Here is a 23,739-nt window from a genome sequence, read left to right on the forward strand (position 1 = left end):
AAAAACATTTATTAGGGACAACTTTTGAGTGTCAGGCCCTGTGGACACAAAGAAAAAGCTTGGGTTCCTGCCTTCAAGGGGCTCACAGTTGAGTGGGGAAGACAGACATGTAAATGAAGAGCAATAATACACTGTGCTGAGTACTGGAATGGAAGTGCAGCAGGAACTCAGAAGAGGTCATCGCTGGAGGGGCCACCTCTGGGAAGGCTTCACCACGGAAGTATAATTGGAGCTCTGTCTTGATGTTCAAATAAGAGCTGCAGAGAGGGTGCTATCGAGCAGCACATAATCACTTAATTACATATTGCTTTGTATTCTTCTTTGATTGTTTAGTATGCTTGTCTTGACTTCTCGGTGAGGCTAATCAGCTCAAGAGCAGGGACAGGCCTGGCACTCTCTGTTCTCCCAGAGCCTAACAGTGGCCCTGGACAAACACCATGTGTTCAGAAAAGGCTTGTTGACTTGAAGCAGATAAACAATCCAGGCTTCTCTGGGAAAGCTGCCTGGAGGAACCCCAGCCCCCACTATAAGAGTCCCCCAGCTCATCCCTAGCAAGGCACCCACGTCTGAATTCCCCATCAGAGGCCACCTCCTCCTGCCATAAGGGTGAGACTTCACCAACATACACTTGTTCATGTTGCCCCAAATGTCTTTATTGAGGCCTCTTATTTGACCCAAATACATTAACAAGTGATTGCTGAGATACAGTCCCAAACACAGTGTTCTCCCTTCCTTCTGGCCAAGGACAGGACAGTCAGAAAGATACAGGATTAGAGAGAGTGGGGGAAAGCTGTGCATAGATGGAGGGAACAGAACAGAGATGGGGCCCATATATATGGCTAGAGGAGAATCACAAGAAAGAGTATGGAGAGTGATGAAAGAGACACATAAAAGATATAAGTAAGTTATGGGATAAGAAACAGAAGTCAGATAAGAGAGAGCTGGGCTGGTGTCTAGCGGAAAGTAGCTCATTTCCTCATCAAATGAGGGGGATCAGGGTCTCAGCACCCGGCGTATAGACCCCAGTTAGCTCTATGGCAGAGAATAACCTAGTCTCCCTGGAGGAACTCAGGGAAGGACAAGGGAAGGCAGGAGAGAGCATGAAAAGACCAGTGGGGCTGAAAGATGGTTGCCATAGCAACTAGTCATCATCATCGTCGTCATCATCATCGTCATCGTCCTCTGTGTTGATCTCGCCCTCCAGCACATCCTCCAGCCAGTCCTCCAGCTCCTCAGCAGAAGGCAGGTCCTCCTCATCGTCCATTTCCATCCATACGCTATCCGCCTAGGAGATGGCACAGGCAGGGGACAGAAGCTAAGTCCAACCCAGGTCTTAGGATCTGTCTTCCCACTCACTGGACTCTGTACATCCTTCCCTACATTCTCAGTCCCTTCCTTTCATCTGCCAATGGCCAGGGAAACTGTCCAGGTGAAGGTATGGGTTAGAATAGTGACAGGTGAGAGTGGGAAGAAAAGTTGGATTGGCAAATAGACCTTCTCCCTTCAATCTGTCTTCCATGCTCTTGCCACACTGAACTTCCCTATTATGCCTTTGGTGCAAAACCACTGGTAGCTCTTCATGGCCTATAAGAATAAAGTTAGCAACTCTTCAGCATTCAGGACATTTCTTTCTTTCTTTCTTTTCTAAAAGAGACAGGGTCTCACTCTATTGCCCAGGCTCAAGTGCAGAGGTGCAGTCATGGCTCACTGCAGTCTTGAACACCTGGCCTCAAGTGATTCTCCCACATTGGCCTCCCAAAATGCTGGGATTACAGGCCCGAGCCAGCACCCTGGCCCCAGGGCTTTTCATAACCTGCTTTTCTAGTACCATTCTCAGTGATCTCTAGGCTCTCAACCATAAAAATCTACCTGCCTTTTCCGAGAACCTGATATTCATTTTCCTGTTTTTAACTTTTGATCTTGCTTTTTCCTCAGTTTGGAACTGACTTCCCTGAATCATCACTTGTTGAAATCATATACATTGTAGAATCTCCATTTTGAATGTCACTTTTTCTTAAACTTTTCTCTGATTCTGTCAAGCAGAAATCAATGTGATTCCTGTGTCTTATTTGTATCGTTATTATAAAGTTTAACAGCTCTGGCCTTGTAGTTAATGGAATACCTGCCTCTCCAATTAGTCTGAGAATTCTATGAAAGCAGAGACTGTGGCTCATTCCGTTCAACTTAGCAGTTTTGAAGCACCTACTGTGTGTGCATGAGAAGACTTCTGCCTTGAACAAGCTCAAAAATCTACTGGAAGAGACACACATAAATAGCCATTTAAATGTCATGTTCTCAATGGCTATTGAGCCCTGGGAGTGCCAGGGAGGGAATGATTCTAAATGGGAGATCTGGAAAGACTTCACAGAGGAGAAAGAATTTGAACTGGGCCTTGAAGGATGTGCCACTGATTCCAACATGTGGGACAGGGCCACATTCAGATCCTAAGTCTCCCCCTCCATGCAGCCACTAGACTGGGCATGTCTGCGTCCTGTGAAAAGGGCCCAACTCCTAGTTAGCAGAGAGGAGGAGAGCTAGCTGTGCTAGGAAGTAGAGTCTGGGGTCAATCAGGGATGAGGACAGGAAACTCACATCAGTAACATTGACGACTCCTATTTGTGGGGCTGACAAGTCGATGTCAAACGTCTTCTCCCAGTATGGGACCAGCTGTAGAGAGATCCAAATATGGCAACTTAATAGGTGCTAGGAGCACATGAATCCAGGAGGATGAGTGTGAGGGTCAGCCCAGGGATGGAGAGGGGACAGCGCGAACTGGCAGTGGATGGGGACAGGTCCACCTGTGAGGGCATCAAGGCAAGGGTAGAACTAAACAGCAAAAGAGGAGAAATCCTAAAGGGAGAGCATTGGGAGGGTCAGCCGGGCGCACTGGCCCCTCTTTTCTGAGTAAAACTGGGTAGGGAACCCTGTTCTGATCCTGGATCAGATCCTTGTGTTCAAGGTCAAGTCACTTCTCTCTGGCCCTCAGATCTTACATTTCTGAAATAAGGCAAGTATACCTGGTAAGTGCCAATGTTTCTCACGTTTCTCTTTGTTCTTTCAGTTACTCATTCAACAGTGAGTGCTAGGTGTTAGGAATGTAGCTGAGAACAAAATCATCTCCTGAAACAGGGAATTTCTGTGCTAAGATTCTATGATTGAGTGTGTATACCCATGTGCAGGGCTATTGTGCCTCAAAACACTGGTTTTCTTTAGGAGTCAGCCCTAGCACCTGAGCTACCCATCCAGCCTCTGCTCTGGGAATGTGTGTGATGTCCCGTCCTGTTTCCCCTTGCTCAAGATGCCCTCCATGCCTCCTTAAGCATGCAACATGCATACCCTCCCAGGGCCCCCCAGCTAGGAGGTGGGGATGGGGCCTCTGAAACAAAGCCCTCACTAAGAAGATGTCATAGTCCAAGGCCCCGCCTTAGGATAGCAGTGCCTGAGCTGTGCCTCTTACCAAGGGGAAGTCATCAGGGTCAATCCAGATGATGCTAAGATCTGGGTTTTCAGTGTTATCTTGGGCCACAGACTTGAGAGTCTCTAAGAACTCGAAACCATCTTGGAGGGAACACAAGTGCAAGGTGTGAGGTGTGTAGACAGGAAAGGGACCCAGATGAAACGAGAGTGCAGAGCTACCTCCCTGCTCCCCAAGCTTCACATGTTTAGCCCTAGGCTGTTTGCAAACTCCCAGGAAAGCCTCCTAGCGAGGCCCATGCTCCAATAAACACATCCACCTCCCCCTGCCTTCCCTCCAGTTCAACCCGGTATTCCTCCCTCACCAGGATCAGCTTCCTCTGCAAAGGCCACAATGTGGATTCCATCCATATCATCCTCCTGTCAGGGGGTAAGAAGGAGAACAGGGTTTTGGAGAAGACCTTACTATACTCCCTGAAGTTGAGGAGCCCTGAACAGATCCTAGATGTTCATCGAACCTCAATTTTGTGGAAGTCCCGCTTCAGGACCAGATATATTCTTTTGTTTTTTAGGGTTTTTTGTTTGTTTCTGAGACAGAGTTTCGCTCTGTCCCCCAGGCTGGAGTGCAATGGCACTATCTCGGCTTACTGCAAACTCTGCCTCCCGGGTTCAAGCGATTCTCCTGCCTCAGCCTCCTGAGTAGCTGGGATTACAGGCATGCGCCACCACACCTGGCTAATTTTGTATTTTTAGTACAACATTGTTTCACCATGTTGGTCAGGCTAGTCTCAAACTCCTGACCTCAGATGATCCACCTGCCTCGGCCTCCCAAAGTGCTGGGATTACAGGCATGAGCCACTGCGCCTGGCCAGATATATTCTTGTGATGGTGACCTTTTTCCAAGTGACACTCCTTTCAGCTCCAAGGCCCCACACTTCCTCTGATAATCCCTTTATCCCCAGGCTTGAGGCTCTTCCCTTGTCATCTTCAATTATGTCTGTCTCCCATTTTCTCACACATTCTTCAGCGTAGAAATCCTTCAGTTGCTGCTAGTATACTGTTTTTTCTTTTTTCTTTTTTTTTGAGACGGAGTCTCACTCTGTCCCCCAGGCTGGTGTGCAGTGGCGGATCACTGCAAGCTCTGCCTCTCCTGCCTCAGCCTCCCAAGTAGCCGGGACTACAGGCGCCTGCCACCACACCCTGTTAATTTTTTTGTATTTTTAGTAGAGATGGGGTTTCACTGTGTTAGCCAGGATGGTCTTGATCTCCTGACCTCGTGATGCGCCCACCTTGGCTTCCCAAAGTGCTGGGATTACAGGCGTGAGCCACCACACCCGGCCGGTCAGTGCACTGTTTTTTCTACAAATGGGCCTGAGGAGCAGCAGGGTGGGGTTTTTCTAGGACTTGAGTCTTCTGGCACCCATGCTTCCCTGAGGGCCTGACCCTGGCCAGGGACACTCACCCAGGTCTCATACATACTCTCCGGCTTCAGTTTCCTCAGGGTTGATCTAGAAGAGACAGACAGAGTGTCATTACTCAGTGGGTTAGAAGGACACCCCCTCCAGAGGGTCCAGTAGCAGAGGGTGCCTCTAGGTCAGAGCCAGGGCACAGACAGCTTGTAGCCTAGAACAAAGCCATCTGGCAAGGCCTCAACTCTGGGCACCAGGCCCAGCTCTTTGCATGGTTAAAGTGGTGGGAGAGGGGAGGGTGGGCAAAGGGACTGGAAGAGAGACTCTGGGGGAGAAAGGCAAGAACTGGACATCAGGATATTCATTAATTTATTCATTCATTCATTCATTCACTCACTATGATTGAGTGTCCGATATGTTCTAAGCACTATGCTAGGTGCTGGGTACATACAGTTGAACCAGGCAAGCATGTTCCTGCCTTGATGAAGGGAGCCAGTAGTATGGGAGAGAGTAAGTACTGTATATACTGCAAGGGAGCTTGCAGTGATCCGCCACTGCACACCAGCCTGGGGGACAGAGTGATTGGATATTTCCAGCTGTGGACTACTATGAAGGAAGGGAATTATGTGTGAGTGCCTGGCAGGGTTATTCAACCTCAGCACTATTGCCATTTGGAGCCAGATAATTCTTTGTAGTAGGGGGCTGTTCTGTGCACTGTAGAATGTTTAGCAGTATCCCTGGCCTCTAGCCACTAAATACTAGTAGCACTCCGCACAACCAAAAATGTGTCTAGACATTGCCAAACATCCTTTGGAGGGCAAAAACCTATGCCCACCTCACCACTCCTTCCCACCTTGTAGAGAACCATTGGTGTAGGGTATTGTATTAGAAAGAACATGGGGCGGGGTGCAGTGGCTCATGCCTGTAATCCCAGCACTTTGGGAGACCGAGGCAGGCGGATCACTTGAGGTCAGGAGTTTGAGACCAGCCTGGCTAACATGGTGAAACCCCATCTCTACTAAAAATACAAAAATTAGCCAGGTGTGGTGGTGTGCCTGTAATTCCAGCTACCTGGGAGGCTGAGGCAGGAGAATCGCTTGAACCTAGGAGGCGGAGGCTGCAGTGAGCCAAGATGGCGCCACTGCACTCCAGCCTAGGGAATAGAGTAAGACTCGGTCTCAAAAAAAAAAAAAAAAAAAGAAGAAGAAGAAGAAAAGAACAAACATGGGACGCATCAGGGTTAAAATCCCAGCTCTGACACTTATTACCTGTAGAACCTTTCACTGAGGTTAAAAGGATTTAATATAATCAAAGAGATGGAAAGTACCTTGCAGTTCCTGCCCCACCACAGGCAGTCAACACTCGTTTGTTGACAGAGATTATTTAAGTCTCAATCGACCTCACATTGAATTATACACACTTATGAAGGACCCTCTCTGTGTAGGGCTCAGGGCTAAGTACTGGGGTGTAAAATATTGTGCAAAATTATCAGTGTATCAGAGAGCACTGGTGCCCAAAGTGTATTCATCTCCAGGCAAGACTGACTTCCCAGTTGGCTAAGCTTTCCCCAGCCCATCTCACACAGTATGTTCTAGCCCAAGGAGGAGCCGACCCCGCTGAGAGGGTTGCCCTTGGTCCCCACCTCCTGTGCTCCTCCACGAAATTGACAATCTCCTCTTCGCTATTGGGCTTGTCTGGGATGGTCACAGGCTCTTCCATGAAGGCCTCATAGAAATCAATCTCATTCAGCTTCAGGGTCAGCTTCTTTGCCACCTTTGGGAGAGGGGGTAGGAGGGGAGTGGAGCAGGAGACACAGGGTCATGTCGAGAAGCAGTATTACGGGGGAACAAATATTAGGAAGGGAGTCAGAAAGCCGGGATCCTTGTCACTGCCACTGTGACACTTGACAAGTGTCTTAACTTCCCTGGGGTTGGGTTTAACATGAGAGGGGTGTTAGATCATCTAAAGCCCCTCTTCAGCTCTAAATCTATGGAATGGGAGGAGCCAGGATGGGGTAGGGAGTGCCAGCGCGTAGGAAGGGACCAGGTCAGCCATCGGATTCTGGGAGAGGAAACTGGAGGACAGCTTCAGGACATGAGGCAGAACCAATACAGCCGCGGGGAGGAGAACCTTGCTGTCGAAGGTGGCGAAGAAGGGGATGTAGGGATGAAACTCCTCAGCTGCATCCTCGAAGGCTTTGTAATCTGGGGGGGGGATGCAGAGTCGGTCTCTGGGGAAACCAGGGTCTGCCCGGGAATCATCCCCCACTACCGTCCCCAATTCTTTGCAGGCAGGGTTCATTTTGAGACCCACCCCCTCTAGTTCTTCGAGAGTGAGGGGAAGGTGGAATACTGGAGGTTCTTGTCTGGGAACCCCCAGAGTACAGGGAGGTCAGAGCTGTTGATGGTGCTGACCACGGCCAGAGGAAGAGGTGGGAAGTGTGGAGGTAGAGGCTGAGACACTGGGTGATGTGGGGAGGTGGGAGGACGGGTGAGATGGGAATCCAGAGAGGGGCACAGTGGAGTCTGAGGGTTACCCACGCTCTGAGTCTTTGCTCTTGAAGTAGCCAATGAGTTTGATCTCATCCTCAATATTCTCAAATGCCTGCAGCTCTCGTTCACCTTCAATCAATTCCACAGGGTCCTCTAGGACCTGAAAGAGGAGGACATTGCAGGAAGAGAGTTTCTATCCTCGAGTAGAACCAGAAAGGGACCTAGGGAAAAGAAGGCTGGGGAACTGGAGGAGGGGGCTAGATGTTGACAGTGTTATGGCGGGGGGTATATGTGTTATGTGTGTGATGTGTGCAGTGTGTGGTTTATGTGATATTATATGTATGATGGATATTTGTGTACATGTGTGGCAAGTGTGTTATGTGTGTGAACGTGTGTGGTGTGTGTACATGTGTGGAGTGTGCATGTGGTGTGTGCATGTGTGTAGTGTGTGTGCATGTGTGGTGTGTGTGCATGTATGGTGTGTGTGCATGTGATATATCTGGTGGGTGTGTGGCATGTATATGATGTGTGTGTGGTGTGTATGGATGGTGTGTGTGTGGTGTGTGTAGTGTGTGTGGTGTGCATGTGGTGCATATGCGTAGTGTGTGGTATGTAGGTGATGTGTGGCCTATTGTGTGCATGTGTGTACATGTGTGTAGTGTGTGTGTACATGTGTGTGTGTGTGGTGTGCGCATTTGTGTGGCATGGATGTGGTGTGTGTGCATGTGTGGTGTGTGGTGTGTGTGGTGTATGTGCATGTGGTGTGTGATGTGTGTGTGTGTGCAGTGTCAGGTTGGGGTTGGTAGGGACTAGGGAGCAGGCAGTGGAGTTTTCAAGCAAGGCCGTCAGGTCCAGGGGAGTCCTTACATCAAGCAGAAACTCCACGATGGTGTCAGCAGAAAACTCGCCATCGTACTCAATGACTTCATCTCCCTTGAATACATACATGCTGTCCACTTCAGTTAGGCCTAGGGAGTGAGCCGGGCGCAGGGGTGGGGTGGTGAGCTGTGATCCCAGGCTTCCCGCAGATCCAAGGTCCAAATCCTTGGCCACAGCCCATTTGATAATCACCGGGGCCCCATATGCTCCACCTCATGGGCCCGTTGCCCCACCCACCTCTTCTGACCCAGAGGTCGACAGGCCTGATGTCTCTGCCCCTGGATTAAGCCCAGGGGGCTAGCCTGGCCCCAGAGCTTTCTAGGGAGGAGCTGGGGGATCAGGTAAGGTGAGGGGAGGGAATAGAGAGGTGTAGATTCTAGCAGTATTTCTCCCCTTCTCTGAGTGCAACGACTAGAGATGAGTATTCATGCCACCCCCTCTGAGGACTCTAGTAGCTGGTTCCCAGTCAAGCTCTTTAATTGCTATTACTGACCAGATGACTTCATTATTACTGACCACCCCTCCCCCATTCATGTCCAGAATCCCGTCTCAAGCCTGTGCTTCCCCCTAGTGGCTGACTGCTGTAACAACCATGGCTCTGGAGGGGAGGGGTTGGAAGCGGAGTTTGCAGAGGTCTGGCCAGCCCAGCCTGTATTCCCTGACTCCCCTTCCCTCCAGCACCTAGCCATGTTTTTAGGTAAGTATAAAGAAGGCCTCCCCCACCTCTTTCTGGGATTTGAGCATGGAACTTCATAAGGATTAGAGAGGCAGAGAGGCAGAGTCACCGAGCCATAACCCTCCCAACCTCATATTTTCTCACCCCCTCTTTTAGAATAGACATAAATCTGAGAGGTTCCCAAGCCCCTTGGATCCCAAGGACTGCCTGACAGGTCCTCCTCCCTAAACCTCCCCTTGTCTCAATGCCACCTTCCCCTCCCCTGCCCTCCCTTCTCTTACCTAGTTTCTTGGCCACAGCTGCATCCTTCTCAGAGTCTACCAGCCCGAAGCCAACACCCTTGTCTTCTAGGACTTGGGCTGCTAACTGGAGAGAAGGATTATGATTAAAATTAGCCCCTGGAATTTTTATTGTCCCCTATTCTCCCTCTCTTGCTTTCAAGTTGGGTCAGTTGAGGTGCAGGAGATATAAGAGTTGACCTTGACCCTTTGCTAAGATCCAGAATATCCCCCAAATTCCCTACAGCCACACAGTTCTGTTTTTGGCTCAACTTAGTTCATGAATATTGATTGCTCATTTGCAATGTGCTTATTATGTTGGACTTGAAGACACTGCACTCAATACTTCCCAGTGCCTGAGAGGTGCTGAGGAGTCTGGCTTCAGAGTGACTGAGGGCCCCTTCCCTCCTTCAGGGTTGAGTCCTGCATTCCATCCTGGTCAAGTCACACCTGGAGGTCCCTGTCCCTGGTCAAGGGCCAAGCTCAGTGTGGGGTTGATCTTGGAAGTCCCTGAGATTCTTCAGAGTGACTCCCAATGGGAAGAATTTTGGAGGGTGGGAGGGTAGTGGTGGGTCTGGTCATGTTGTTGAGGAGTGGGGAAGGCCAGAGAGCTGAGATAAGAGGTCACCATTTGTTACCCCTCAGAGGGAGAGAGACTGACAGCGACTGGACAGTTCTCCCCATCAGGGCCCAACTTTCCGCTTTCGCACTCTACTTTAGCCTGTCCTTAGGCTGTGGACAGTCACACCTGGAGGTCCCTGCCTCCATAAGCCTTCCAGCTTAGTGTTCAACCCTGATTCTCTCTGCTGTGGGCACAGCTTGCAGCTCTACCCCCACTCAGCACAGACTCAGGCACTGTGATTCTCAGAGGGGCGGGGAAGGGAGGCGGTTGGCAGGTGGATGGCCAGGGATACTGAGCACTCAGGATAAAAATACTTGGCTCATTAATCAGATGGCAGGTTCTAGCACCCAGCAGGGGTGCACAAAATGAAAGCCTGTGGTTCCGGTGTCTCACCCTGAAATGCTCCAAGCTCTGGACAAGCTGAGGCCTATCTGAATACCAAGCCAGAGAAGGGGCCGCAGGAGCTTGGACAAGAAAACTCACACATCCCAGCTCCTAAAGGTCGGTGTGTATGACCACATTCCCAAACATAGGTTTTTTTTCTTTTCTTATGATAACCCCTTTCTCCTTTGGGCCTGAAGTCATTTTGGAGGTGAGAAGACTTTTCCCACAAAGAATATTGGGGAAGACATTCTGACACCTCCTGCAACCATAAGAATTTTCCAGTGAGGGCATCCAGCTTATCCAATGGAGACAAATGGGGAATTAGGGAGGGGAAAGGAAGAGAGAGGGGACTGGGAGTCCAATGGGAGGCATGATCTCTAGGAGATATTTAAACATGGCATGCAAGTATCATAACATTTACATTTACACTCAGTTTAGATCTCTTTGGGGTGCAGCCCCTGAAGTATGTGGAGAGGATGTGTTCTGGCTAAGTAGATGGGTGGGGTAGGGGAGTGCAATATACACTGCTGTTCTCCCCTGGCCCTCCAAGTACCTCCCTTTTTCACCCCCACTGTCCTAGCCAAACCTAAGTCAAATACTACCAGCCTCCTATAGCAGGGAGGGGAGCTCTTCCTGCAGCACCCCCGCTAAAGGATTACCTGACGATGATAGTACTTTTGGGTTCCTGAGACTCTGTTTCTCATTTGACTAAAGCCACATGCCACTTGCGTCCTGTTGGTCAAGACAGGGGTCCTACCACACTGCCCCTCACCCGCAGATCCCATCCTCAAAGAGCTACATGGGTGTAGGATAGGGGATTCCAGAGAGGGGCTAGACATGCTCTGCAGGCCTGCAGTGCCCCCAACTCACCTCCAGGATCAGCTCCTCCATCTCAAATTGTCTTTGTGAGGCCTTGTCATCCTCGGGGGGTTCATGGTAGAGGAGTGCCAGCACCTCATACTTCTTGAACACATTCTTGTAGTTCTTTGCATTGACATTGATCACACGGTCCACACCATCGTACTCAGGGAAGTCCAGCCCTTCCTCCCCCTGTACCCCTGACTTGGGTGTCCCTAGCACCAGCAGCAACAGCAGTGCCAGCCGCAGACCCGGCACAGCTCTGGGCCCCATCCTGTCTGTAGCACTCATGGAGGTAGTGGGATCTGGGTTGGCTCTCCTGGTCCAGAAGAGGTTAGCTGGGGTAGGGAGGGGCCCCTGGGTCCCAGATTCTGAGTTAGGGGCTCAAGTGGGAGGGGGGATTGGGGAATGGCCCAGAGCAGTGGACAGAGGACACTGCTGGGTCCTGGAGAAACTGCCGACAGAGCCAAGGGAAAAAGGGTCAGGAGGAGGAATAGGAGCAGGGGGTGGGGAGGGAACCGGAGCTGCCCCCTGAAATTGGCACCCCTCAGTCCCCACCTGGTCCTGTCTAAATATGTCTCCATGGTTGGCAGGAGAGACGGATAACCTTCTGAGGCCAGGACAGCTCCATGCGGGCCGGAATCCTCCCACCTCCTACACTTCTCCCCCAGGCTTCCAGGGGCTCCTTCCCTCCCCCTCCTCCAGTGTCCAGAGCACCTCAGCCCCGGTCCCCATGCTGGCCTAAGAGCTCATCGCCATATTAAGAAAGGAAAAGGAGAGATGCCGGAGCTAAAAATAAGACCAGATGAGTCGGAGGTAAATGAAGCTGGGGCTGGGGGAGGGGAGGTATAAGGGTAATTAGGGAGGGCCGAGGGTAGGGCAAGGGTAATTAGAAGTTAAATGCAGTGGAGAGGAGGAGCTAACTGGGTCAGAGGCTAAATTGATAATATAGGACAAAAGGGGGACAAATGTGGTATTGACTCTATGTCCTAAAGCCTGGGAATCTTCTGTAGGTGAAGTCTGATTCTGATTCTTTGATCCTATGTAGCAGAGTGGAGCGACAAAAGTGCAAGCCAGGCTGCAGGAAAGAGACCCCCTCCACTTTCTTTTAAAGAACCAGGACCAAGGATGAGGTCATTCTCTGAATAAAAGATGGAGCCGCGTCCAAGACTGGCGACCTGGCTCAGCTCCAGCCAGTTTCCTTTGCTTCACTCAGCACTCCTAACTTGGGAATGCAGGGAAGGACAGGGCTGGCCCGGATCCTGTCCTGTAGAGATGTGGGTTTGGGGTTTCTCTGCCCATAAAGCCCACAATGAGAAGGGGACTGTCATTTGGTTGCCACCTGTGTGTGCACTCCCTACCCTGATCCTATGGGACTCGGTTTTCTGGGGCACAGTGGGAAGGGAGGTTTTCCCAGGCTGCATGCTTCCAAGGAGAGTGAATAGCTACTATTTATTCCCATGTCTTTGACAAGACAAAGAGGATCAGGTATTGACACCAGGGCAAAAAAAATTAACATTAGGTAAGCATGAAGAAGTGAACCCTGTGCCCTGAACCAAGACTGATGATTAATTCTGTGCACCCGAGATCCAAAGCAGAGATGGGCGGGTAGGGGCTTAAACTTCTAGATCCAGCTTGGGGGTGAGGACAGAGTAGTGAGTTTAACTCTGGATACGTAGGAAGGAAGGATCCTCTTCATGGCCCTCCAGGGTTCTTACTATGCACAGGTAAACTGAGGCATGAGGGAGACCATAGAGGGTCAGATCAAAGTCACATGCTGCCACCGCACCCTGAGGTATCTCTGATTCTAGAGGGACAGTGGTGTTTTTTGTTTGTTTGTTTGTTTTTTTGCATCCAGGGAGGGGCATGTAATTATGTTAACAGAATAACTTTTCCACATGTCTGTGTAGTGGACCTTACACAGCTAAACAAGGAAGGCCACAGAAAATCTCAAAAGCATGGCAGGAGTGAGGCCAAGAGGGACAGCTGTCACTGTAGCAGGAGAGGTCGGAGCTAGCCTGAGCACAGCACATTGGAGCTGAAGAGACCTCAGAAGCCCATATCCTGGTCTCCCTGAAGAGTGACGAATGTGGGAAAGCCCCACGGCCAGAGTGAAGACAGCCAGGTGAGATGGGGAGGCCTGCCCAGAAGCAGATGACCTAGGTGATATCCAGCCCCGATTTCTCACTTCTGCATTCCAGGGGAGGAGGGGGACACTGGGACAGAAACGCTGGAACATAAAACTTGTTCCATCTTGAATCTGACCTTTTGTACCCCCAAGAGTGTGAGATGGGACTCTGGTGGCGAGTCTGCTCCATCTCCTGGTCCTTTCCTACAGCTACCGGACATTGCCATCCATCCCGTTCCCTCTTGTTGCCCTCTCTGGCTCCAGTCCCACACTTCCCCTTTCCAGCGCCCGCCCTCACTGCTCTCTCTCGATGCTTCACTCTGTCTACTTTCTACTCAGTCTCCTTCCCTTCAGGCCCTTGGACTTGAGAAGCCTCAGCCACTGGTATCAAATGACCGTGAGTTGGGGCCTCTGTATTTTTAACCCACCAGACACCTGAAGCTCCTGCTACTGAAACCCGAGGAGCTGGCCCCTCTGTGCTCCTGCTTCCCACCTCACTCACATACACCCTGGCCCATTGATCTTCCAGGGTCTGGTTCAGCCATGTCAGCAATTGGGGAAGGACCCCAGGCTGATATAGCACTGTCCCTAGGAGACCTTGTGATGGAAGAGGGAGGAGAAGAGGGAGAGAGACCTCTGAGGAGGGGCCTGATGTAGGGAAGATGGCGGGCGATACTCATGATGGCCTTCTCTTTGCTAGCCCATGGCGTCTCATCCTCCAGACCCACCCAGGATCCTTCCCCATCACTAGCCTATTTTTTTTGTTTGCTTTGTTTTGTTTTTGTGTATTTTTGGCCCAGCCCTCACTGAAAGACTAGTCTGAAAGTGATTAACGGCCCACGTTCTGAAAACGGACAGACCTTGGTTTCTTCTTGTGTAACATGGAATGGGTGGTAGGGAAACATTTATGTGACTTACTTGATGGTGTATATAAAGCCCTCGTTCCAGTGTTAGGCGTAGTGTGCAGACACCTAGTACATGTGTTTTGCTTTGGTAATAGCTGATGGTGTTCCCTTAGCTTTCTTTAGCATTTCCCTTCCACCCTGTACACATTTGGGCACAGCTAATGCTCTACTCTGAAAGAGGCCTGAGAATGAACTGACCCACATGGCACAGTGGAGGGGCTCACAGAGCAAAAGTGAATGAGCGGGTGAAGGGGAAGGAAGAAATGCTGAGACGAAGGTGGGCAGGAGAGAAAGGCCCTCCACGACTTTTCACTCATCTGAGAATGCACCTGGGCCCAGGCACAGAGGCCAGGCTCTTGGGAAAGTCCATCACCCCTTGCAGAGCGGGGGCGGCTGCTTCACAGTAAAGGCCACAGGGATTCAGAAAGTCTTGTTATAGCCTCTATCTCAAGGCTACACCAGAGAAAACAGGCTGAGAGTCGGAATGGGGTTGAGGAGCCCTGATGACTGAGGGTAGAGGGCAGGGACCACCAGTATGCCTGGAGACTGTCCCTCCTACCTGTCCCTTTCTCAGATGAGGGACAACACTCAGCACATGGCCGTTCCCAAGTCATTTAACCTCTCTGGACTTCAGGCTTTTCACTGATGCAATCTGATCTCTTCTAGCACCACAGCGCTGTGGTCTGCAAGCTGGTCTCAGGAAGTGCAAGGTGGGGTCAGATGACTCCACCCCACCCGCCCCCCTGTGTAGATGCTGTGGACCCTCTGCCACGTGTGGCTCAGCTGCTCCTTTCTCCCCCACCTTCCATTTCTCTGATCTCAGCTGGAATTTTGAGGCAGTCATTTGCCCTGTCCTTGCTGTCCAGTGGCTCCGAGAGTGACTTTAAAGGGCAAGGATGCTTGATACTGAACCTATCCCAGCCTTGACTCTGCTCCTTAAAACACTTCCCCAGCCTGGTCATCAGGAAGACCTGTGGAGGGAGCTTCACAGTAATCCCCACTCCCCTAAGATCAGATTTGACACATCCAGCCAGTGAGGGCTTTTCCAGACATTTACTGTCTAGACTGGCTATGGGATTCGGCAGGACCATACCCCTCCCTGACGGGCTCCAGCTAGATGCACGCTGGGCTTCCCTTCAGCCCACCTCATCCTCTGCCCGTGATTCCCTCAAGCCAGCCCAGGATTGCCCATCTTTCTCATCCAAGATAATTCATCCTAGTGTCTCAGATGTTGTGTCAAACGTATAATCTCTGGCCCCATCCCAGCTCTCACGACACCCCTATGTCACATGAAGCTCTTCCTCTGCTGAGTTTAGTAGTACGTCTCCCTCTCCACCCAGCCTGTGGAAGAGAAGAGGCCCGCATGAACTGGGAGAAGGGATTAGAGGCATCCAGGGGAGACAGGCAGAAGGGAAAGCAAGGACAAGGTTGTAGGCAAGAGGTCTGGAACACAGGGCACTGAGGGTCAGATGGAGCAGGGGGGTGCAGCCAAGGGGTAGAGAGGTCTGGGCTCCAGGCGCAGTCAAGGCTGGCAGCGAGGAGGGGAGAAAGTCAGTGGTGGGTCTGGAGGGACTAGGTGGGATGGGAGAGCTAGTCAGGGGGCTGGTGGCCACTCAGTCAGAGCGGGGCCCAGGGGAGCCTCACCACCCGGATGCTGACGGATGAGGAGTTTTCTGATTTCATCATAGATGAAGATGACCATACTGTAGGGAATGGCACAGAGCCACCAGGTTATCCTGTAGAGAGCAAGAGCCAGTCAGCATGGCAGGAGAGACAGATGCAAGAGGACAGGTGCAGAGAGCAATGCACAGGAATTGCATGTTTCATTGCTTGTGTCTACAGTGTGCCTGGGACTGTGCTGGGTGCTGGAGACAGTGCAGTTGAGTAAGATCTGGTTGATCCCTCCTTTTTTTTTTTTTTTGCGACAGAGTCTTGTTCTGTTGCCCAGGCTGGAGTGCAATCTCGGCTCACTGCAACCTCTGCCTCCTGGATTTAAGCGATTCTCATGCCTTAGCCTCCTGAGTAGCTGAGATTACAGGTGTGCACCACCATGCCCAGCTAATCTTTTGCAATTTTTTTTTTTTTTTTTTGGGATGGAGTCTCACTCTGTCACCCAGGCTGGAGTGCAGTGCCTTGATCTCGGCTCACTGCAAACTCCGCCTCCCAGGTTCAAGTGATTCTCCTGCCTCAGCCTCCTGAGTAGCTGGGACTACAGGCGCCTGCTACCATGCCCAGCTAATTTTTGTATTTTTAGTAGAGGCGGGGTTTCACTGTGTTGGTCAGGATGGTCTCGAACTCCAGACCTTGTGATCCGCCTGCCTCGGCCTCCCAAAGTGCTGGGATTACAGGTATGAGCCACAGTGCCTGGCCAATTTTTTTGTATTTTTAGTAGAGACGGGGTTTCGCCACGTTGCCCAGGATGGTCTTGAACTGTTGAGCTCAGGCAATCTGCCCGCCCCAGCCTCCCAAAGTGCTAGGATTATAGGCATGAGCCATCGTGCCCGGCCTGAGCCCTACCTTGAGGAGGACAAATCTTGTGGGATTAGTGATCAGGAGTGGAGAGGAGAGGCACGAGACAGAAACATAAAGAGTCAGTGATAGCCACGCGTGATGGCTCATGCCTGTAATCCCAGGACTTTGGGAGGCCAAGGCAGGCGGATCACGAGGTCAGGAGTTTGAGACCAGCCTGACCAACATGGTGAAATGCCATCTCTACTAAAAGTACAAAAATTAGCCGGGCATGGTGGCGTGCACCTGTAATCCCAGCTACTCAGGAGGCTGAGGCAGGAGAATTGCTTGAACCCAGGAGGCGGAGGTTGCAGTGAGCCAAGATCGCATCACTGCATTCCAGCCTGGGTGACAGAGCGAGACTGAGACTTCGTCGGGAAAAAAAAAAAAAAAGCCGATGATAATATAATATGATAAATGTCATATTAGAGGTACATGCAATGTTCACAAGATTCTCTACCAACTTTTGTGGAGCCGCTGAGGGAGACCCCTGTGCTCTCTGCATACTCTAGGGCTTGTGCCCACAAAGGGGAGGTTGTCTGAGCAGGAGGGGTCTGTCTGAGACATCTAGTGTGGAGATACTTTGTCAGCGAATATATTGATGCTTCTGCATTACAAAGATGGGGACATTGTTTTCCTTCTCAACCTCTTTTTATAATTAGACCGGGAAGATGGATTCTGGGGAGGGGTTGAATCAGGACAGCAGTTGTTCCCTTGGGTGACAGAAGAAATGGCCTAGACCAGCACTGTCCAATAGAAATACAATGTGTGCCACATGTAAAAATATTTTCTAGTAGCCACATTAACATAAGTAAAATGAAACAGATGAAATTAATTTTAATAATATTTTAATTTAACCCAATATATCAAAAACATTATCAGTTAAATATGTAATCAATATAAACATTATTTATTTTAATTACATTTAATGTTTTTTTTAGAGACAGGGACTCGCTCTGTCGTCCAGGCTGGAGTGCAGTGGCACAATCATAACTCACTGCAGTCTTGAACTCCTGGGCTCAAGCAATCCTACTGCCTCAGCCTCCTGAGTAGCTGGGACCGTCGGCGTGCACCGCTACACCTGGCTAAGTTTTAAATTTTTTTATTGAGACGATGTCTCACTTTGTTGTACAGGCTGGTCTTGAACTCCTGGCCTTAAGCGATCCCCCCACCTTGGCATCCCAAAGTGCTGTGATTGGAGCCACTACACCTCGGCCTCAATATTAGCATTATCAAGGCTGGGCGTGGTGGCTCACGCCTGTAATCCCAGCACTTTGGGAGGCCGAGGCAGGCAGATCATGAGGTCAGGAGTTCGAGACCAGCCTGACCGACATGATGAAACCCCGTCTCTATTAAAAATACAAAAATTAGCCGGGCGTGGTGACACATGCCTGTAATCCCAGCTACTCAGGAGACTGAGGCAGGAGAATTGCTTGAACCAGGGGGGCGGAGGTTGCAGTGAGCCGAGATTGCGCTACTGCACTCCAGTCTGGGCAACACAGTGACACTCCATCTCAAAAAAAAAAAAAAACAAACAGCATTATCAATAAGATATTTTACATTCTTCTTCTCATCCTAAGTCTTGGAAATTCAGTGAATATTTTTCACTGACAGAATGTCTGAACTCAGATACAAAATTATTTTCAACAGTTGAAGGGGAATGTAGTCCAGCCAAAATAATGAAGTTATAATATAGAAAAACATTGCTTTAGTTTTTGACTTTAATTAAAATTAAATAAAATTACAAATTTACTTCCCCAGTCTCACTAGACTCATATGTCAAAAGCACAATAGTCGTATATGGATAGTGGCCACTGTATTGGACAGTACAAGCCTAGGCCATGGCTCATTCCACACACACACACAAATATAAACATTTCTACACAAATATAAACATTTCTACACAAATAGCCACCTCACCCCTTCATTCAACAAACAATTGTTTTATGTACTCTGTGTCTGTGTTAGGTATTGGGGAAATAAAAATAATAACATGTTGGTCTCATGTAGCTCTCAAGGAGCTCAGGGGAATCAGAGAAAAGAGGGTGAACACACACACACAGAATACAGAATCGCAATATTAGGTGCTAAGTTTTATGGTTAAGGTGTACACAGAGTGCTTGAAAGCATAGATAATACTCAACCACATTTGTTATTATGTCTATAATGGCATTAATAACAACAAGAACATTATAATGGCATTAATAACAACAAGAATACTAGTAACAAGGCATCTACCATGACCTAAGCATGCTTGGTGCTTTATGCTCATTTCTACGTGTAAATCTCACAACACCCTGCAAGGTTCATCCCTGGAGTATATTATTGAGACTTTGCAGGTGTAGCTGAGGCTCAGAATGGTTCCATACTTGTCCAAGGCCACAGAATAATACATAGTAGAGTTGAGATTTCCACCTTGGATTGTGAGTGTCTAAGGCCAGTGCCAATGTCTCCTATTGAACATTAATTGAGTGCCTACATTGTATAAAGCTTCGTGTAAAACATTACAAGGGATGGAAAGGTGAGCAGAGTACAGACATGCATAGAAATGTGTTGGAAGAAGGCCGGGTGTGGTGGCTCATGCCTGTAATCCCAGCACTTTGGGAGGCAGAGGCGGGTGGATCACCTGAGGTTGGGAGTTCGAGACCATCCTGACCAACATGGTGAAACCACGTCTCTACTAAAAATACAAAAAATTAGCTGGGCATGGTGGCAGGTGCCTGTAATCCCAGCTACTTGGAAGGCTGAGGCAGGAGCTTGAACCCGGGAGGCGGAGGTTGCAGTAAGCCGAGAATGCGCCATTTCACTCCAGCCTGAGCAATAAGAGCAAAACTCCGTCTCAAAATAAAAAATAAAATAAAATAAAATAAAGAAATGTGTTGGAAGAATACATACTAAATCCTTAACTGAGGCTACCTATGCAAGTTGGGTTGGGTAATGGGGATGGGAGTGGAATGGAACATTTGCTTTTTTCTCTGTACATTTTTAAATATAAATTTTTCCACATCAAGCATATACTAATGTTAATGCAAAGCAAAACAAAGCAAAAACCTGGAGTTGAACAAGACAAGGCACCAGACAATGAGAATTTCAGTAGGCACGATCACATACATATACATTAAAACATATTTGCATAAGTACAACAGAATTAGCTAAGCATAGATTAGGCTATTTTTATGGTTACTTCAGCTCCAAGCAATATGTATCCTTGGACAACTACAGCACAATCATCACGAAAAAGATTTCACTCTGTTAAACACTGGTAAGTCTGCTAAATTTGTGTGTCTAGTGGGTTGTGATCATTTGGCACAGTCTCTAATATCTCCCTAAATAAGATCCACTTATCAGAGCACAGATGACTCTCCTTGTATCACTGAGTGTACATGTAGCTCCATGTATCCAGGCAGCTCCTGGCTCATGACAATCCTAGTGAAACACACCCTTCCTCTATATGCTCCCCCGTGCCTGCACATCCCCTGCTTGCATCTCTTCCCTTACTCACTTGAGTGGGTACATTCTCAGGGCCACGTCCATGCCTGGAGTGTAGGACAGAAAGGCAGCCAAAAGTGTCTCCTCCAGGATCCCAAATATTAGGACTTTGTTTCTGGGAAGAAACATTCATGGGTGTGGCGGTGAGGGAGAGGAAAAGGCAGAGGGAAATGGTATGTCCTGGTGTGTGGGGCTTGGGAGAATGCTGGGGCCGTTTTGTGGGATGTTCACCTCATGCCCTGCTGGAAAACTGAGTTGCGGCGAGTCTTGGAGATAATGAGATCCGCCCACTGCACAACCACGATGGTGACAAAAAAGGCCGTTTGGCATGTGAACTCCACAACTTTTCGTTGCTCATAGGTCTAGAGAGGGCAGGGAGAGAGGAGACAGTGTCAGAAGGGGATTCCGTACACCCTAAGGCTTCTTTCCTCTCCCACCTTTCAGGACACCTGGGCTGAGCCAGGTCCTCATGCTTTTTTTTTTTTTTTTTTTTTTTTTGAGAAGACGTCTCACTATTGTTGCCCAGGCTGGAGTGCAATGGTGTGGTCTCTGCTTACTGCAACCTTTGCCTCCCGGGTTCAAGCGATTCTCCTGCCTTAGTCTCTCGAGTAGCTGGGACTACAGGCGCCTGCCACCACACCCAGCTAATATTTGTGTATTTTTAGTAGAGATGGGGTTTCACCATGTTGGCCAGACTGGTCTCGAACTCCTGACCTCAGGTGATCTGACCGCCTCGGCCTCCCAAAGTGCTGGGATTACAGGCGTGAGCCACTGTGCCTGGCCAGGTCCTCACTCTTTAGACCCCACAGCACTTCACAGATGTCTCTGTTTTAGCGCTTTTCATGTTGTATTATGATTTGTTTGTGTTTTCCTTGCCTGACTGAGAGCTTCTCAAGAACAAGCACTTGCCTTATTTAGCTTTATGTCCTCTCCCTGTGCTTAGTTCAGTGGATGGCATGTAGCATGGCTCAATAAATATGGATTGAATTAATAAGAAGGATAGGGTAAGAGAAGAATGTGGAGTTAGAAAGGAAGGCAGGGCCGGGCGTGTGGTGGCTCATGCCTGTAATCCCAGCACTTTGGGAGGCTGAGGCGGGAGGATCACGAGGTCGGGAGATCAAGACCATCCTGGCTAACACGGTGAAACCCTGTGTCTACTAAAAATACAAAAAATTACCCAGGCGTGGTGGCAGCTGCCTGTAGTCCCAGCTGCTGGGGAAGCTGAGGCAAGAGAATGGCGTGAACCCGGGAGGCGGAGCTTGTAGTGAGCTGAGATCATGCCACTGCACTCCAGCCTGGGTGACAGAGTGAGACTCCGTCCCAAAAAAAAAAGAAAAAGGGAAGAAGGCAGAGTCAGGGGATATAGGTCAGAAAGGATGGTGGGGCCAGAGGACAATGTGAATACAGGGGGGAAAGAAATACCCCAAAGAGTGGTATCAGATAGGAGACATTCATTCATTCGTTTGTTCTTTCATTCACACTTTACACATAAGGAACTTAGAGTCTAGTGGGGAAAATAATTATGCTAACCATGTCAGCACAATAGATAGGTTATAAAAGAGAGATCGCAGAGGGCCATGGGAACACAGAAGAGGTGCATCTAAATTAGACTGGAGAGAGGCCGGGCACGGTGGCTCAAGCCTGTAATCCTAGCACTTTGGGAGACCGAGGTGGGTGGATCACGAGGTCAGGAGTTCGAGACCATCCTGGCCAACATAGTGAAACCCTGTCTCTACTAAAAATACAAAAAAATTAGCAGGGCGTGGTGGTGGGCGCCTGTAGTCCCAGCTACTCGGGAGGCTGAGGCAGGAGAATGGCGTGAACCTGGGAGGCGGAGCTTGCAGTGAGCCAAGATGGTGCCACAGCACTCCAGCCTGGGGGACAGAGCCAGACTCTGTCTCAAAAAAAATAAAAAAAATAAAAAGAGATAAATTAGGCTGGAGAGAAAAGCCTATGTTTTAAAAACTAAAACAGCATGTTTATAAATAACTCGTAGATCAAATAAATTTGAAAATCTGTAGGACTGCACAATAATGAAATACTACATATCAAACCCCATGGGATGTGGTGAAGTTGTACTTGGAGAGGAATATAGAGCCTTAAACAATAGAAAACGAAGGCTGGAAATTGATGAGCTGAGCATGGAACTTAGAATAAGACCAATGTCCGCTGCCGTTACCTGCATCACTCCCTATCATTTCTTGAAGATTTTAGTTTCTGACACTGTTACTCCACTATTACTTCTGTCCTTGTTTTTGGAGATTGAAATGTCCATGTTGATGATCCTTCCAATGCCATGGCCTCACAGTTCCTTGATCTTCTCCTCCAATGATGTTGTCCTCCACTCCCCACCTGGGCTGCTTGCTCCCATCCTTAAACTCTAGATATTATCCTTTCCAATACCTATTATTTCTCTGTAATTTCAAGCATCTTTCTCTCTCTGACCAGCATTTTTATAATTCCATCTCACTCTAATATCCTAGTTCCAACACTTCTTGGACCCCCTTGGACTTACAATATTTTGATTAAATATATTATGTATTTGGTTATTATCTGTCTTCCCATCCCTAACTAGAAATAAGCTCCATGAGAGCAATAACTTGATGATTTTTGTTCACTGTCATATCCCCAGGCCCTAGAACAGTACCTGGTACATAGAAGATGCTCAGTAAATATTGTCTGAATGAACAAATGAGTGGGGGAATCACTGGAATTAATGAAAGATATTTAGAAAGTAAGGAACAATCCTTGCTTCTAGCAGTGCATCATGCACTTCCCGGGTGGGTGGCTCTATACTAGATTATCTGAAAATTACAGTCATAGAAGAGACACGGACGCGCCTTTATAGAGTTTGTTGCTCAGGGCAACTGTTCTCAACACATTTTTGTGATACTTCAAGATGTCTTCAGTGTGCACGGGGGAATTCTTAACTTTTTACCTCAAATTACTTTTAATTACCTTTAATTTATTATTGTCAGTAAATTTATGTCATGCTGCATCTTGGCAGCAGGGAGGAAGTATCAAGATGGAAAACAAGGGCTTGAGCTGGGAGTTGAGATGTCGGCAGGGTGCACAGCAATGAGAACTTTGGGTGTCGTTGGATCCTGCAGCAGTGTTGATAGCTGGGAATATTGACATCTGATGGCCTTATAAGACTCAGCTAGTGGAAGCCAACTGTATGTGAGGGGCACCTTCCCAACAATTCAGATTTGAACACAATTTGAGAAACCTGCAATTGGCTTGGTTTGGAGACATCATGGTGAAGTGGGAAAATGCTGGGCAGGGATCAAGAGTCCAGAATTCAAGTCCAGCTCTTTTAGGGATTCACTGTGGGACTTTGAGCAAGTTACAGAATCTTTCTAGATCAGTTTCCTCATCTATAGAATGATGATAATTGACTCTATGACACTACAATTCTAGCAATAATTGCTGTCACATGTCACATGTCCTACTGTCTTAGAAATTGGGACAGGAGTATTCACAGATACCAAAAAGGCATACCTACTAAAATTCTTGAATACATATTGTTGGGGAGAGGGTTTCAGTTTGAGCCTCATTCATCTTGGTTGTTAGAAAAGACAACTATAGGGAGGCATCATATAGGTTAAAAAGGTTTAGAATGATTAGGAAGGGATATACAAAGAAAATAGGTTTTCAGAGTTTTTTTTTTTTTTTCTCTTTGAGATAGAGTCTCGCT

General features: G+C 48.7%; 2 protein-coding genes across 2 annotated transcripts in view; both read right to left on the reverse strand.

Moving 5' to 3' along the window:
- Positions 1 to 562: 562 nt before the first annotated feature.
- CASQ1 (calsequestrin 1) lies at positions 563 to 11,822 on the reverse strand. Its single transcript, XM_032154001.2, has 11 exons — positions 11,025 to 11,822; positions 9,152 to 9,236; positions 8,183 to 8,283; positions 7,364 to 7,475; positions 6,954 to 7,027; positions 6,466 to 6,596; positions 4,877 to 4,922; positions 3,780 to 3,834; positions 3,458 to 3,558; positions 2,593 to 2,667; positions 563 to 1,285 (listed from the first exon to the last, which is right to left on the reverse strand). Exons 1-11 carry the CDS (start codon positions 11,301 to 11,303, stop codon positions 1,142 to 1,144), a joined length of 1,203 nt encoding a protein of 400 aa, XP_032009892.1. The 5' UTR covers positions 11,304 to 11,822; the 3' UTR covers positions 563 to 1,141.
- Positions 11,823 to 15,078: 3,256 nt separating this feature from the next.
- The window catches only part of ATP1A4 (ATPase Na+/K+ transporting subunit alpha 4), a 36,403-nt gene continuing 27,742 nt past the window's right edge, over positions 15,079 to 23,739 (reverse strand). Inside the window, exons 19-22 of the mRNA XM_032154002.2 lie at positions 20,274 to 20,404; positions 20,056 to 20,157; positions 15,690 to 15,781; positions 15,079 to 15,386 (exon numbers count right to left, since the gene is read on the reverse strand). Coding sequence (XP_032009893.1) covers positions 15,358 to 15,386; positions 15,690 to 15,781; positions 20,056 to 20,157; positions 20,274 to 20,404 — 354 coding nt within the window. The 3' untranslated portion in view covers positions 15,079 to 15,357. The remainder of the gene's footprint in view (positions 15,387 to 15,689; positions 15,782 to 20,055; positions 20,158 to 20,273; positions 20,405 to 23,739) is intronic.

This window comes from Hylobates moloch, unplaced genomic scaffold, assembly GCF_009828535.3.
Source record: "Hylobates moloch isolate HMO894 unplaced genomic scaffold, HMol_V3 SCAFFOLD_5, whole genome shotgun sequence".
Lineage (NCBI taxonomy): Eukaryota > Metazoa > Chordata > Mammalia > Primates > Hylobatidae > Hylobates > Hylobates moloch.